Consider the following 15,392-nt stretch of genomic DNA (forward strand, 5'->3'; position numbering starts at 1 on the left):
ACACTTATCGGCGATCGAGTCAAACGGATCGAGTGATTATCTTCAAAATCACGGGAAAAAAAAAAATTTTGAATGAAATTAAACTGGGTTTTCTTCAAAAAAAAAAAAAAAAAAAAAAAAAAAAAAAAAAAAAAAAGCTGAAGAACACGTTGATCGGGTGTTTGAATCATTGATTGATGACGAAAATTACACTATAATGTAGTGATTATTGAGATAGTAAGTGAAGAAAAGATTAAAGATAATGGGTTTTGAAAATGATGGGTTTTGAAGTTACTGGGGAGAAAAGGAAGAAAAAAGAATATGATTGACTAAAATACCCTTGCTCTTTATTTTAAATTTTTGTCACATGTCATAATCTTATTGCTTCCTATTCTTTCTAGCCAAAATAAACTTTTTTATTTGAATAATAATAATAATCCGAAAGTAAATATTCTCTAAAAAGATTAGCAAGAAAAAATAAAATAAATCAAAAGTCAAAAGTCACGAGCATAACCCAATTACCGAACCACCCAAAGGATAACAAAAACCAGTTTAACTCTTGAAACACTAAATAATAATAAATTTAAAAGTAACCAATTAGATAAGATCAGTTATATACCATGGATATTCCATAGATCATTAAATCCATACCACCAAAATATTAATTTATTTAAACAAATAAAGTTTAAAAATAAAAAAATAACAAGTGAGACAAGTCAGTTATGTTCCCTAAAATTCCGGCCCATTATAAAAAGGTGACCGACGTTCGAAGCCACCCAACCATCGTGAAAACCAATTGAACCGGAACATATCTTTACGCTGATCTAATGACCGACATACCCATTCTCCTTTTTTTTTAAAGAGAAATACAATAAAACAACCTCCGACCCGGGAAAAAGGCCAAACAAACAAACACTCCCCCGACCCAAACGGGCAAAGGGCACACACAAACAAATGAATTACAACATGTACATATGGTATTTACACCAGTCCGCCCAACTAATATATTTACAAGAGGATCTATTTTTAACCCAAGAAAACCCTCTCGACTTTATCTCCCCTATGATATCCTGCGAACTCCTTTTAATCTGATTAAAAACCACATCATTTCTCCCTTTCCATATGCACCAGCAAGTAATAATCCCTAGCCCGTAAATGATCTTATCCGCCTTCTTACCCCTCTTAATGACCTTGTGGATGTCTAAAATGTCTTTGAACTCAAAAAAGAACAAAGGCGGGATGTTGCACCAAATGCTGAAAGCCGCATAGCCACCGAGCATGCAGTGAATAAGTGATCAACCGTTTCCTCGAAATCGTCGCAGAAAGGGCATAGAACCGAGGTTATCTCCACATTTCTACTTCTTAAATTAGTTCTCGTAGGGAGCCTATCCAAATTGCCTTTCCAAGCCATAATATTACATTTTATGGGCATCCATTTACACCATACAAAATTAGGCGGGTGATTAATACCTCTATCCATAATTAAAGCCTTTTTAACCACCTTCACTGAGAAGATATTTTGACTATCGTCATTCCAATACCACGCATCCTTGTCGTTGGAAAGCCTCGTTAAGCTGAGAACCTCAATGCATTCCTGCCATTCTTTTAACTCCTCGTCGGATTCTCCTAATCCCTGATTAAGTTCATGATCATCATTATATATAATGATATTAAGTGTTTGGTTCCGGTTCAGGTTGCTTTGACCGTTGGTTTAAAAGCAACTATACAGGAACCAACATTCATGGTGATTATGAACGAAATTAGGGTTTATGAGAATAGGTTTGCCGGTCGGATTATCATGATCGATGACAGATGCTATACATAAAGCAAGAATCACACTCTTTTGAGGAAAGAAATAAAAAGCGATAAGATCTTTATAAGTTTCATAAAGAACGATATTTAGAGAGGATTTGTGTTAAAAACATTTGAGTTTACATTTCTTATTATATCATTCATCTGGTTGGGCTTATATATTATACGTTTGGTCTATATATTTGGGCTGTTATTTGGGCTGTTGATGGTTGTTACATATGGGCTTATGTAAGTCGGTTATAACAAAATATCTGGAGGGTGTTTTGTGTAAATACAGGGACTATTTTGTTCACTTGCTTGGAGATATGGGTTAGTCTGGAAGTTCTAAAGTTTCTTCATATAAAAGGAAGTGTTACTTCATTATTGGAGTTAGTTGAAGTCTTCATCTCTCTCTCTGTTCGTTTGCTCCGATTAGGGTTTCTTGGTTTTTGTAAATTGGTTGTGAATAACTCTCATCTGTATCTGAGAGTATATTCATTTGGTTTGATTTGTATTTTGTTTGTATTTCTTTGTTGATGATCATCTGTTGATGATCATCTTTGTACAGATTGTATCTTGTATTGTTGATCTTACTTTGGTAAGATCCTCTGGGTATTTGGGGGGTAAAGTTCTTTGGGTTGGTTAAATAAGATTTTGTCACTGTTTTTTGTCGCTATTTCTTGTGTTATTGTTTGTTGTTGTTGATTCATAAAACTTTACATGGTATCAGAGCTCTGAGCTCTTGATCCGTTCTTGTTTCCGCTGGTTTATCTGATGCTTGTGTTGTTTTGTGTGTAGGTCTGCTATTAGTTGCAGATCTGGTTCTATCTGTTGAGATCTTCTGGATCTTGAAGTCTGGTTGAAAGGATAAAACCCTTCCTAGGGTTTCTATTGTTGGGTTGAAGAGCTGAGTTGGTCTCTAAATCCTTGAAGATTTAGGGCAAACTAACCAGTTTTTTGTTGATTCTGACATCAGATCTGTTAGATCTGGTATTATTTGGGAGTGCTTGCACCCACTGTGAGATCATTCTAACTCCTCTCTTTTCCTTTCTGTTGGTTGATTTAGTTGAAGTCGGGGTAGTGAGGACCGGCACTTATTTGTTATTGTTTGATTGGTGTTTTCTTGATCGTTATTGTTAGTGATACATTGTTGTCTTTTTGGTGTTTTTGTTTGGCAATATTATCTGTTATAGAGTTAAGGCTTCTGAGTTAAGACATGTTCAGGCACCTGTGAGTGATGAACCTGAAATCTTGACACTGACTCAGCTTCGCCATTTAGGGTTTCTAGTTGTTGTGTATTTGTTCTGTTTTGTTGGTCTGTTTGCTTGCATCTGTTTCTGTGTGTTTGCTGTCTTGTTTAAATGAGTGATAAGGGTGATAGTTCTGGGTCCTCTCAGACCTTGATAAGCAAGTTGGATATTGGTGATCCTTTGTTCTTACATCCTAGTGATTCGAGTTCCTTGACTATTGTTGGTATAAAGTTAAAAGGAACTGAAAACTATAGGGTCTGGTCTAGTGCTATGAAACTAGCTTTAGAAGCCAAAAATAAATTTGGCTTCATTGATGGTAAGTGTAAAAAGAATACTGAGGATGAAGTATTAAGCAGTCAGTGGGACAGATGTAATTCAGTAGTTTTAAGTTGGTTGTTAAACTCTGTTTCAGAGGAGTTATATTTAGGACAAGTGTTTTCTAAATTAGCCTCTGATGTTTGGACAGATTTAAAAGAAACTTATGACAAGGTTGATGGCTCAATAGTATATGATTTGTACAAAAAAATTAATTGTATTACTCAAAATGGTAGTTCAGTTTCTGAATATTATCACAAACTGAATACAATGTGGAAGCAGTTTGATGCTGTGCTTCAACTGCCTTCATGTTCATGTCAAGCAGCTAAAGATTACAATGACTTTTCTACTTTAATCAAGCTTATGCAGTTTCTAATGGGATTAGATGATGTATATCATCCTGTTAGAACAAATTTGTTAACAAGAGAGCCATTACCTTCAGTCAAAGTTGCTTTTTCAATTGTTTCTAGAGAGGAATCTCATAGAAATTCTAGTGTAGGAACCAAAACTCAGAACGTTTCTTTTGTTTCTAAAACTGGTCAGAACTTTGAACAAAAAAGAAAAGAAGTTAGGGGTCCAAATCCTAACTTTAAGTGTACTCACTGCAATAAATTGGGTCATACTGTTGATAGATGTTATGAGTTAGTTGGGTTTCCTTCAGGTTCCAAGAAGAAACCAGGAGGTCAAAGTGGTAAAAGTGTATCTAATAGTAGAACAAATATGTCATCTGTTATTGCTGGTTCTCCTTTTTCTCCTGAACAGGTGGCTAAACTTTTGAGTCTTGTTAATGAAAAAACCAGTTCTGATGCTCAGCCTTCTAACATGGGAGGTGAGTCTAACTGTAGTTTTAATTCATTAGGAGAGTTTGTTTGTTGTTCTAGTCTTATTAATTTTGGGTTTGATTGTAACTGGATCTGTGATTCAGGTGCCAATCAACACATGGTTAAAACAGATTTAAATATGTTTGACAGTGTTGATGTATCTGAGTTTGATTTGTTTGTGTCTCATCCTAATGGTACTAAGGCAAAAGTTTCTAAAATTGGTAACATAAAACTAGCTGAGAATGTTATATTAACTGATGTGTTTTATGTTCCCACCTATAGTGTTAACCTTTTGTCTGTCTATAAGTTGTCTAGAGATAATCAAATTACTGTTGTTTTTAATCAAAATACTTGTACTCTTCAGGATTCGAAATCAGGGAGAATCCTGGTGACTGGTAAACAGGATAATGGATTATATTTTATAAACAAAGGTGGTAATTCTGTTAATTTTTGTTTTAACAGTTTGAACAACAGTAATCTGTGGCATAGCAGGCTTGGTCATCCTGCTGACCAGGTCTTGTCAGTTTTAAAAAATGACTTAGGTATTGTTGATGTTACAAAACAAACGTGTGAAACTTGTCATAGGGCTAAACAAGTTAGAAGTCCTTTTCCTTTAAGTGAACATAAGTCAAAAGGTGTAGGAGATGTTATTCATCTTGATGTTTGGGGTCCATATAAAGTTGCTAGTAAGGAAGGATTCAAATATTTTTTGACTGTTGTTGATGATTTTTCAAGGACTGTTTGGTGTTATTTGTTAAAAAGTAAGATTGAAGTTTTTGAAAACATTGAGAGCTTTTATGAACTTCTTCTTACTCAGTTTAAGAAAAGAGTTAAAGTTTTTAGAAGTGATAATGGAACAGAGTTTGTTAATCATAAAATGGAAATTTTTTGTAAGACCAAAGGTATTTTACATCAAACTACCTGCTCTTACACCCCACAACAAAATGGGGTGGTTGAGAGAAAACATCGTCATCTTTTAAACTTGGCAAGGTCACTGTTGTTTCAAAGTGGAGTTCCTTTAAATTTTTGGTCTGAATGTTTGTTAACTGCTGTTTATATAATTAACAGGTTACCTTCCTCTGTGCTTTTAGGAAAAAGTCCATATGAGTTAGTTTTTGGTTTTAAACCCTCTCTTGCACATTTTAGAGTATTTGGCTGTTTATGTTTTAGCACGATTTTAAATGATTCAGATAAGTTGTCTTTTAACGCAGAAAAATGTGTTCTAATTGGATATTCAAATGTTAAAAAAGGTTACAAGTTATGGAGTTTGGATAATAAAAGAGAATTTTTTTCTAGAGACGTTAAGTTTTATGAAAGTGTTTTTCCTTTTAAGTCTGAACGATTAAGTAATCTTGATAGTAGTTTTCCAACTGAATTGAATCATTTAAATTTTTTTGATAATGCTGAAATATTAACAGTCAGTTCTGCTGTTCCCGATGATGAAGAGGGGAGTCATAAACCTTATGAGGTTTCTGGTGGTGATCAGCAACCAGTCCCCTCTACATCTGCCGTTCCAGAGAATGTTAATGTTGATCACCAACATTTTGATCCTGGAACTGGAAGTAGTAGTAGTGAAGGATGTGGTAGGGCAGAGGGCACTAGTGTCTCAAATGAAGAGGTTAACCCATCTGAGGGAACAAGTCCTTCTTTTAGAAGGTCAAGTAGAAAATCTGTATTACCTAAAAGATTTGAAAACTATGTGTTAAATAGTAAAACTAAGTATAGTTTGAACAAAGTTGTTAGTTATTCGTGTTTATCTGTTGAAAATAGATGTTTTACCTCTACTCTTAATAAAACTATTGAGCCTTCAACTTATGAGGAAGCTGCTAGTGATCCCAGATGGGTAGAAGCCATGAACAAAGAGATGGATGCTTTGTTCAGGAATAATACCTGGATTTTGGCTGATCTTCCTCAAGGTCGAAAGCCTATTGGGTGTAAGTGGGTATATCGGGTAAAATATAGATCAAATGGGGAGATTGAACGGTTTAAAGCCAGGCTTGTTGCCAAAGGCTTTAACCAAAGAGAAGGACTTGATTTTGGTGAGACATTCTCACCTGTTGTTAAGATGGTAACAGTTAGAACTGTTATTACTCTTGCTGTGTTTTATGGTTGGTCTTTATACCAACTTGATGTAGATAATGCTTTTTTACATGGTACTATTAGTGAGGATGTTTACATGAAACTTCCTCAAGGTTATTATTCAAAAAGTGAAACCAAAGTTTGTAAACTTGTTAAGTCCTTGTATGGACTTAAACAAGCACCTAGAAAGTGGAATGAGAGGCTTACAAGTGTTTTAATTAAAAATGGTTATGTGCAAAGTAAGTGTGATCATTCTCTGTTTATGATGTCTAAATCTGAGATAACTGTGTTTTTACTTGTTTATGTCGATGATATCGTGATAACTGGTAATTCTGAAGTTGAAATCAAGCGTATTAAACATATTTTGCATGAAACTTTTAGAATTAAAGACTTAGGAATTTTGAAATATTTTCTTGGTATAGAAGTTTTGTATGAAAACAAAACTGTGTGTCTAAGTCAACGAAAGTATTGTCTTGAACTTTTGAGTGAGTTTGGGTACCTTGGTTGTAAGCCTGTTAGTGTTCCGATTGAACAAAGTTCTTTAATTACATCTAAACTTGAAAAAAATCAGCAAGATCTTAAAAACATAACCGGATTTCAAAAATTGATAGGAAAGTTAATATATCTGTCTTTGACAAGGCCAGATATTAGTTACACTGTTCAGTTTCTAAGCCAGTTTATGCACAAGCCAAAAGAAGTGCATTTAAACTTGGCTTTGAGATTACTAAGGTACTTAAAACGAAATCCTGGTAAAGGGTTGACTTTTAAGAAGTCAAATAAGTTAAATTTGTATGGATTTGCTGATTCAGACTGGGCTAAGTGCCTATCTACTCGGAAATCTGTAACTGGGTTTTGTATTTTTTTGGGAGAGTGCCTTGTTTCTTGGAAAAGTAAGAAACAAAGCACTGTATCACGATCTACAGCTGAAGCTGAGTATCGTGCTATGTGTTCTGCTACATGTGAATTGATGTGGTTGAAAAATTTGTTGTTTGAGTTAAATGTTGACTGTCAACTTCCTATGTTATTAAACTGTGATAGCCAAGCTGCTTTGTCTATAGCAGCTAACCCTGTGTTCCATGAAAGAACTAAGCACTTTGAGTTAGATCTTCATTTCTTGAGAGAAAAAGTTGCTTATGGTATTATTAATCCAGTCAAAGTTGATTCAGAAAATCAACTTGCAGATATATTTACAAAGGGTCTAAGTGTTGATCAACATGAGGTATTTTGTGAAAAACTGGGTCTTGTTGACCTGTTTAAACCAGTTGAATGAAGGGGGGATGTTAAAAACATTTGAGTTTACATTTCTTATTATATCATTCATCTGGTTGGGCTTATATATTATACGTTTGGTCTATATATTTGGGCTGTTATTTGGGCTGTTGATGGTTGTTACATATGGGCTTATGTAAGTCGGTTATAACAAAATATCTGGAGGGTGTTTTGTGTAAATACAGGGACTATTTTGTTCACTTGCTTGGAGATATGGGTTAGTCTGGAAGTTCTAAAGTTTCTTCATATAAAAGGAAGTGTTACTTCATTATTGGAGTTAGTTGAAGTCTTCATCTCTCTCTCTGTTCGTTTGCTCCGATTAGGGTTTCTTGGTTTTTGTAAATTGGTTGTGAATAACTCTCATCTGTATCTGAGAGTATATTCATTTGGTTTGATTTGTATTTTGTTTGTATTTCTTTGTTGATGATCATCTGTTGATGATCATCTTTGTACAGATTGTATCTTGTATTGTTGATCTTACTTTGGTAAGATCCTCTGGGTATTTGGGGGGTAAAGTTCTTTGGGTTGGTTAAATAAGATTTTGTCACTGTTTTTTGTCGCTATTTCTTGTGTTATTGTTTGTTGTTGTTGATTCATAAAACTTTACAATTTGTGATTTAAGGTTGATGGAGAGATAATAAATTAGGGATAATAACAATGTTGTGAATTTTATTTTTTTAGGAATGTAATCATTACTGATTTTCTTAGGAATGTGTAACACTATAATAGAGGAGGAATGCTGATGATTTGAGTGTCATCAAACTATTTAGGGTAGTTGGATTTGTTTGAATATAAAATGAAAAATTAGAGTTATAAAATGGTGTAAGGAGGTGTCGTATCACTCGTCCAATTTGTTGAGATTATTGTGTAGTGGCCCAAGCAGGGGATTGGGCATCGTCTTAGGTGGGGTCTCATAAGTGGGGTCTCGTTGACTTGATTAGGGAGAGATCTTGGGCACAAGTCAGTTGTGATGATGGGATTATGGTCCATTTAAATCTCTCATGTTAAGACACCCAATTCACATCTAATACAATGGTACACGTTGAATTCAATGTGGGATTAGAACACATGTTTTATATCATTCCAATGTATGTGTCTAAACCTTTAGTTGAAGTTTGGTTGAAGTGGAAAAAGATTGAAAGTGAAACACATGTGTTACATTAAATTGCTTCATTGAAAACACATCTTCAAAGTTACTGGAAATGAGTAGCAACTTGGTTATTAAAGGTCGGTAACGTACCGCTACTTTAGCAGCAACCTTGTGCTTCAGTAACGATCTTTTACCTCGGTGACAACTTTGAACCTCGTAGCAACAAAGATATTACTAAAACTACATGCGGTTATACCCATAACCGTATAATCACCAACTACACGTTGTGATGGTTCAACAATATAAATAAAAGTCATATAGTCTAAATTTGAGATAGGTTTTCATACTTTGAAATTTACATAAAATGTGAAAATTCACTTTTTGTCTTATCTGATTGTTGATTTTGTATATCAACGAAATACTTCAATCTGAAAGTGATTCAACGCGATTCAAAAAGCTACCCAAGTCACAGACAAAATCCCAAAACCAGTGACGGTGACATCATAACTGATTTGACTTTTCATATTCCATATAATCCAACAAAATATATTAATGGACTGAAATTTTAAAGCAGGTTTTGCTTTGAAAAATACATTATTTACTATGAATAGGAAGTGTGTTGTTACTATGAATAAAATTATGCGCAATCTAAAACGAAAATTGGCACAAGTTATGCACTAAATCAATAACCGGGAAATTTTAAAAATAAAAGGCACCACCCCACTAGCAGTATTACCCTAGCGTCACCATATTGAATTCTTTAACAAATTTACAAACGAAACATGATTATTTACATAAGCATAGGTATCAAAAGTTGTTCAGGATTACAAATTTGTAACTGGATTATTTACAAACGAAACATGATTATTTATAGAAGCATAGGTTTCTTTAGAGAAAGTAAGAAAAATACAAACTGGATTATTTACAAACGAAACATGATTATTTATAGAAGCATAGGTTTCTTTAGAGAAAGTAAGAAAAATACATGAACACTTATATAACTGGACTTTTACAAAACCTAATTATGCGTTTGGGCCTTTAATAAAACCAAGCTTTATTCCCTCTCTTTATTTAATATACTCATGCTTATAAAGAATTTTCCACCATCAATAAAGACACACTATTATGTAACTGGGTTGTTTTGGGTGGCCGCCTTGGTTTGAGGTGTGCTGTTTTGTTGTTAATGAATTTCTCGTTTCAAAAAAAAAAAAAAAAAGACACACTATTCTTAGGTCATCATCGACCAACTACTTATGTTTGGTTATTTTAAGAATTAAGTAGCGTACTATGTTACTAATTGTTAGATCATTTTAAAATTACTATGAAATTCATTAAACTTGTATACATCTATAGAATATAGAATTAAACTATTATTGTTGACAAGTAATTAGATATTTTGAAAAGGACGGCACGAAGTTAAATTTATGAGTTTGTAAAGAATGGTCCAAACCATTAAACTAAAGAGCATAAAAACGTCCAAAAGAAACAAACATTATGGATGCTTTGACAAACTGCACATGCCAAGTAGGGCCGTCCCATACCAAGTGAGAGAGGTGCGACCATATGACGAAACCAACAAAATTCGCTTGACTTTGGAATTTTCGCTATGAAGTGCCAAAGAAGTGTGCTAAGTGCCATAAAAGTGCGAGTGTAGTGGACATGGGACATCATTTTTTGTTGGTTTCGCCCTTGGTCGTGTAAATTCCAAAGCCAAGGATGAAGCCAACCATATGATGCAACATTTCCACAAAATTCGTGTTTTACTGCGAGACTCTTTTTTTTTTTTTTTTTGGTTGAGGTGCCGTGGTTTAATTAGATAAACTTTATAGAGAATCATATACTGTCTTAAAACGTTAAAATGGTTATGTTTCAAAAAGAATAAGTAAATTGCGATGGAATATGAAACAAGACAGTTCAAAAGTCTACGAAAATTAAGATTCAAAAGGATGATTGCAAAAATCTAGTAAATGTCTATGAAAACTGCATAAGTTAGAGGAAAACCTAATGTAAAAATCCTATATCCTTTCCACAACTCACTCCACTTTCTTGCTGCTTGTTTCCTCTTCTGAACTAGCTGCTTTTGACTCATTAAACTCCAATAACTACACAGCAAGTAAATATATCAGCCCATTATGACCCATTACGCAACCCCTGACCCAACCATCTTGCCAACTTGTTTCCGATAAAAATCAACAGAATATAAAAAAGTTATATTGGATTTTGGTATGTAGATGTGAAGGCATACCGGTTTGACCTCTCCATTCCACAGGCAATGAGCAGCCAAAAACCCGATAACTCCCGGTACAATGTATAACAGAGCCGGCTGAAAACAAACCGACATTAGATATACAGTCATATTTCATTTCTTTCTTTTTTTGTCTATGTTTGTCAAGGATTACCAACCTGTGCGGCTTGAAACCAGTTCATGACAACAATTGTACAGACCAAACCAACTGTGTATCCTAGAAAAGCACTTTTGAAGTAGTGGCTTTCTTTCCCTCTTGACACGTCATATCGCAGTGCCAAAGCTACAAAAATTCCTGGATATAAACTTATATTAGCTCAAAAAAAGTCGTAGTAAACAATGATTTTTACCATAGTAAATAATCACTAGTTACTTTCGTACCTGGAATTACAATGTCCCCTAAACCAAGCATGGAAAAGGGGCGTGCGGCAATTCTAGATGGAAATAGAAGCTGCATAAAAATAAAAAAAAATAAATAAAAAGAAACCCGTCACAATTATAAACATCAATATCCACAAAAGGGTATTGTTAGAATATATTAATGTTAGTTAGCCATCATTCAATTAAATATCTCTTTTGCCTTCACAATAATGGGACGAACCATAATGACGACTAACCCTAGTGACGGCTAACTTTAATACATTCTAACATGTATATTTTGCACTTTGATATTACCTTGATAGGTGCATCAAATGATTTAGCAACGCTGACCATCACAGGTGTGAAGAAGACCCAGAATATATCATACACAAAAAGTCCAGACTGCAGTTTCCAACCATGACGTCATCAGAATCCTCAAACAGATAAAATATACATATATATTTAACGATAAAAATGAATTCTCATACCAACAGAATGGCACCAGTCTTGAAAGAGCCAAGAGAGAGCATTTCGATTCCCTGCAAAATATTAAAAGCTTACTCAGTAAGCATATGTTCTGAATAATTACTTTGAGTAAAATGCCACTTTCGTCCCTGGGGTTTGGCTACTTTTGCGACTTTCGTCCAAAGGTTTGTTTTTCCACATTTCGATCCAAAACGTTTGAAATCTTGCCATTTTCATCGGACTCGTCAACTCCATCCATTTTTCTCCGTTAAATGAGGGGTATTTCCGTCTTTTTAGACATTTTTTGTGATAATTAAAGGGTTTGGTAGGGAGAAAGTCAACAGAGGTGGATCTTTATTTCTTATGGTATTTTTTTTAATTTTAATACAAAATGTCTTAAAAGACGAAAATGCCCTCATTTAACGGAAAAAAAGTGGATGGAGTTAACGAGTCGGATGAAAATGGCAAGATTTTAAACCTTTTGGATCCAGATGAAGAAAAACAAACCTTTGGGCAAAAGTCGCAAAAGTGGCCAAACCTCAGGGACGAAAATGGCATTTTACTCTATTACTTTTTTGCAATTTTGAAGAGCAAACCTGAATGCAAAATGCAAGACCCAATATGTTGTTAGCGAGCCAATGCTTCTGTGCAGCATACCATGCACAAAAAAATGTACCAGGAATAGCAGCAACAACTTGAGACCTTGTGAACTCGATCTCAACAGCTGTTTACAAATGTTTCAAAAAACATATCATTCTGCAAATCACAGCATAATAAATTATAAATGTAATCAAACGGCTGCAAGAAACCTATGAGTTACTCAATGTTTCTTGCAGCCATGAGTCATAAGGGTGTAATGCATACAGCGGAAATACGGTAAACGCCATGTTATGAGATCATCATTCCACTTGTTTGGTAGAAACCGAGCAATTGCAGGTAAGAGTGTAGCCCTGTGTTAATAAAAATGCAACTAATGTTAGTGAATAAAATAAGTGAATTATTTTACGAAAAGAATAAAGAATTATGCATGCAAAAAGAACATACGAAAGAGCGATGATCCCGAGTATAAAAAAGTAGCCTGTCAGCACTGCGTTGACCAAGTCTTTTGATAGAAATTTAAAGAGCAAGAACAAAGACAACAACATTGCGCTGCCAACTAAGGGAAAACGCATTGCATGCTCATTAGACATTGTCTCCTGAAGAAAAAGATTCAAGGCATCGTAATTTAGAACAGATAACATTAGGTAAAAAAGTTAAATAATGTATGTAGCACATTAGTTGGTATACTTACAGTAGGAGGTGTGGGCTTGACAGAACGGTAGCAACCCACGAAAACTGTGAGGCATGCAGTCAATATGACATTTACATTTGTATCTACTTTTATAACTAATGGTGCCAATGTTAGACCTGCACCATAAATGGAAGTATAAGTTTTTGTATTTATAATGTTGATAACTAGAAGCGTTTGGTTGGAGGGATATATTCAAACCTGCTAGAGCAATGTTTGCGGCACGCTCGCCATTCTTCATTGTCACGACTACAAATAAGTAATTTCAGAAGAAATCTAGATAAAAAGTGAATCTTTGCTTGCTAGATGATAGCTGGATCTATGGCCTACAGTAAATACAAGCATAGCTTCATAAGAATGTAGGTGAAAGAACAAAAGGTTACTGTGATTAGTTAAATGTTGTAAATGTTCCATTACAAATAAAACAATGAAAGCAGGTCAAGTGATAATATCGCTGCCCTCCTTTTACATTCTGTTATAAACTTATAATTAATTGCAAAGATTAAGCTTTTGCATTCTGTTATTTTGACTTCTTTAGGGTCAAACAACATCCTATAAAAACTTTGACATCATCTGTTACACTGTTATCGAGTGCTTCAGGGCTAATTTTTCCCTCTGAGATCCGAAGTTAAGAAGTAACAGTTTTGGACTTAAATGAGACCAACAAACTCTACTACTTGTAAATTTCAAAGTACCTTAACCAGATTATAATACTTTTAATGCCCCGATCTCAAGATCATCAACAATTTCAGTTAATTAGGCATCAAAATGACAATTGCATTCATGACCAACAACTGAAAGACATTCTGTTATTGCTACAACGTATATTTGTTCATCACCAAAACATTCACGATTACCAACTGAAAGACATTCTCTTATTTAAATGCAAAGTTTTAACTTTTTTGAACCAATTGTTATTTACATGGCTGCTACAGATCTTTAATTGCTTAAAGATAATATTCAATACATAGCACAAGAGTTTGCTAAACTATTTTGCTGTCGAGGCGGCACAATCTGTGATGAAAAAAGTTTAATTGTTTAAAAGTCTCATTCTTTAATTGTAGAAGTTGTTGACTTTTTGTAGTAATGCAGTATCTTTGTTGGTCACTTGTTACGATTTAATCATAATATTCGGCAAGATAGACAAAAAGATTTTACAAAAGGATAAAACCATCCGGTGATATTGTTGTAGTATAATAACATCTCGTATTGCGTTTACTGTTTTCTTGCTGCAGTTCTTTTTTTTTTTTCTTTTCGCAATTCAACAAGATCTGTCGTTTTTAAGGTAATTATTAATATTAATTTCCCCACGCGACCTAAATTCCTAGATCCACCAATGAACCAACATTGTGACCATAATTGCTACACTCCACACGACAAATAACCGAATAAATTTGAACAATCATGAACTTGTATATCCGTCTTCAACTAAGTCCGCTTGGGAGATGACTCGACTCGACTCATAAGCAGCAAAAATACAGACCAATGAGATTCTAATTCTACTTCCTAACAAATACAAGTGATAAGTATATCTTCTCAACTTCAAACTGACAAAATAGGAGACTTTTAACTAAGGCATACATCTTAACACCCTTTTTAAGATGCTAACTAATCCAATTATGTACACTAAACACCCAATCACAATCAAACAACAGGAAAAACTCATCAAACTCTCATAACCTAATCACAATTACTTTCAGATCCTTACAGAACCAAAGAGACTACACCTTAACAACAAATCAACCACAACTAATATAACCTAATCACAAACTTACAACACTAAAACAGTAAAACTGAAATTAAACCAACAGCAAAGCAACTGAACGGAACACGAGAAATCTAACCTTGATAAATAGATTGATACACAGGATCGATCGAACGATCGGTGGATCCAAAACCCTATCGATTCGTACCTGAGAAAATTGAAAGGAAAAATGTGAGAAAGGTAATTTGGATGAAAACCTAGGGCAAAAGGATAGGGTGTTTCAGATCGGAATCGTGACCGTTGAATGGCGAGAGTAAAACCGCCGGCGGTGGTCGTTCCCTTTCTTCCGGTGGTATGCTCACGCTTTATGATTACTTACAGCTTATAATAGATAGATAGATACAAGTTTCGGTTAACTTTTCATTTATTGTGTGTTGGTGTCATTCCTTGTCATCTTGTCCAATTAAGGAATGACACGTGTTCAAGAGTTTTGCTTTTCATTTCTTTCACTTTCATTCTCCTTCTTTTTGCAGTTTCAGAAGATATTTTGTCCAGTAAATTACTAAAGCAATTTCTTTTCAGGGGACGGAATGTCCGATCATGTATACAACAAACGCACCACTGGTCGAGAGATGATGTTGCTCTCCTGATGAGTCAAGGCAAGACAGGACGAAATCAGTGATCCACACAAAGGTGCGCGATGGATTGGCTTGTCCCGGGGACTTGGGGACGTCA

General features: G+C 34.6%; 1 protein-coding gene across 2 annotated transcripts; it reads right to left on the bottom strand.

The window, feature by feature from the left end:
• Positions 1 to 10,459: 10,459 nt before the first annotated feature.
• Positions 10,460 to 15,095, bottom strand: LOC110872300 (signal peptide peptidase 2). Of its 2 annotated transcripts, none has more exons than XM_022121069.2 (13): positions 14,956 to 15,095; positions 14,797 to 14,865; positions 13,154 to 13,201; positions 12,956 to 13,071; positions 12,709 to 12,860; positions 12,529 to 12,614; positions 12,261 to 12,388; positions 11,688 to 11,738; positions 11,515 to 11,601; positions 11,221 to 11,290; positions 10,998 to 11,134; positions 10,840 to 10,917; positions 10,460 to 10,696 (listed from the first exon to the last, which is right to left on the bottom strand). In XM_022121069.2, exons 3-13 carry the CDS (start codon positions 13,191 to 13,193, stop codon positions 10,628 to 10,630), a joined length of 1,014 nt encoding a protein of 337 aa, XP_021976761.1. In that variant the 5' UTR covers positions 13,194 to 13,201; positions 14,797 to 14,865; positions 14,956 to 15,095; the 3' UTR covers positions 10,460 to 10,627. The 2 variants fall into 2 exon arrangements, with proteins under 2 accessions (XP_021976761.1, XP_021976760.1); XM_022121068.2 differs by having other exon boundaries at positions 13,154 to 13,278.
• Positions 15,096 to 15,392: the final 297 nt, after the last annotated feature.

Source organism: Helianthus annuus, chromosome 8, assembly GCF_002127325.2.
Source record: "Helianthus annuus cultivar XRQ/B chromosome 8, HanXRQr2.0-SUNRISE, whole genome shotgun sequence".
In the NCBI taxonomy this organism is placed as follows: Eukaryota; Viridiplantae; Streptophyta; class Magnoliopsida; order Asterales; family Asteraceae; genus Helianthus; species Helianthus annuus.

Coding starts and splice junctions, on each gene's coding strand:
- LOC110872300 (XM_022121069.2), bottom strand. CDS start 13,193: ATGAAGAATGGCGAGCGTGCCGCAAACATTGCTCTAGCAG. Junction 12,389..12,528: donor GCGTTTACCGTATTTCCGCT/GTATGCATTACA, acceptor ATTTGTAAACAG/CTGTTGAGATCGAGTTCACA. Junction 11,135..11,220: donor AGGGGACATTGTAATTCCAG/GTACGAAAGTAA, acceptor GTTTATATCCAG/GAATTTTTGTAGCTTTGGCA.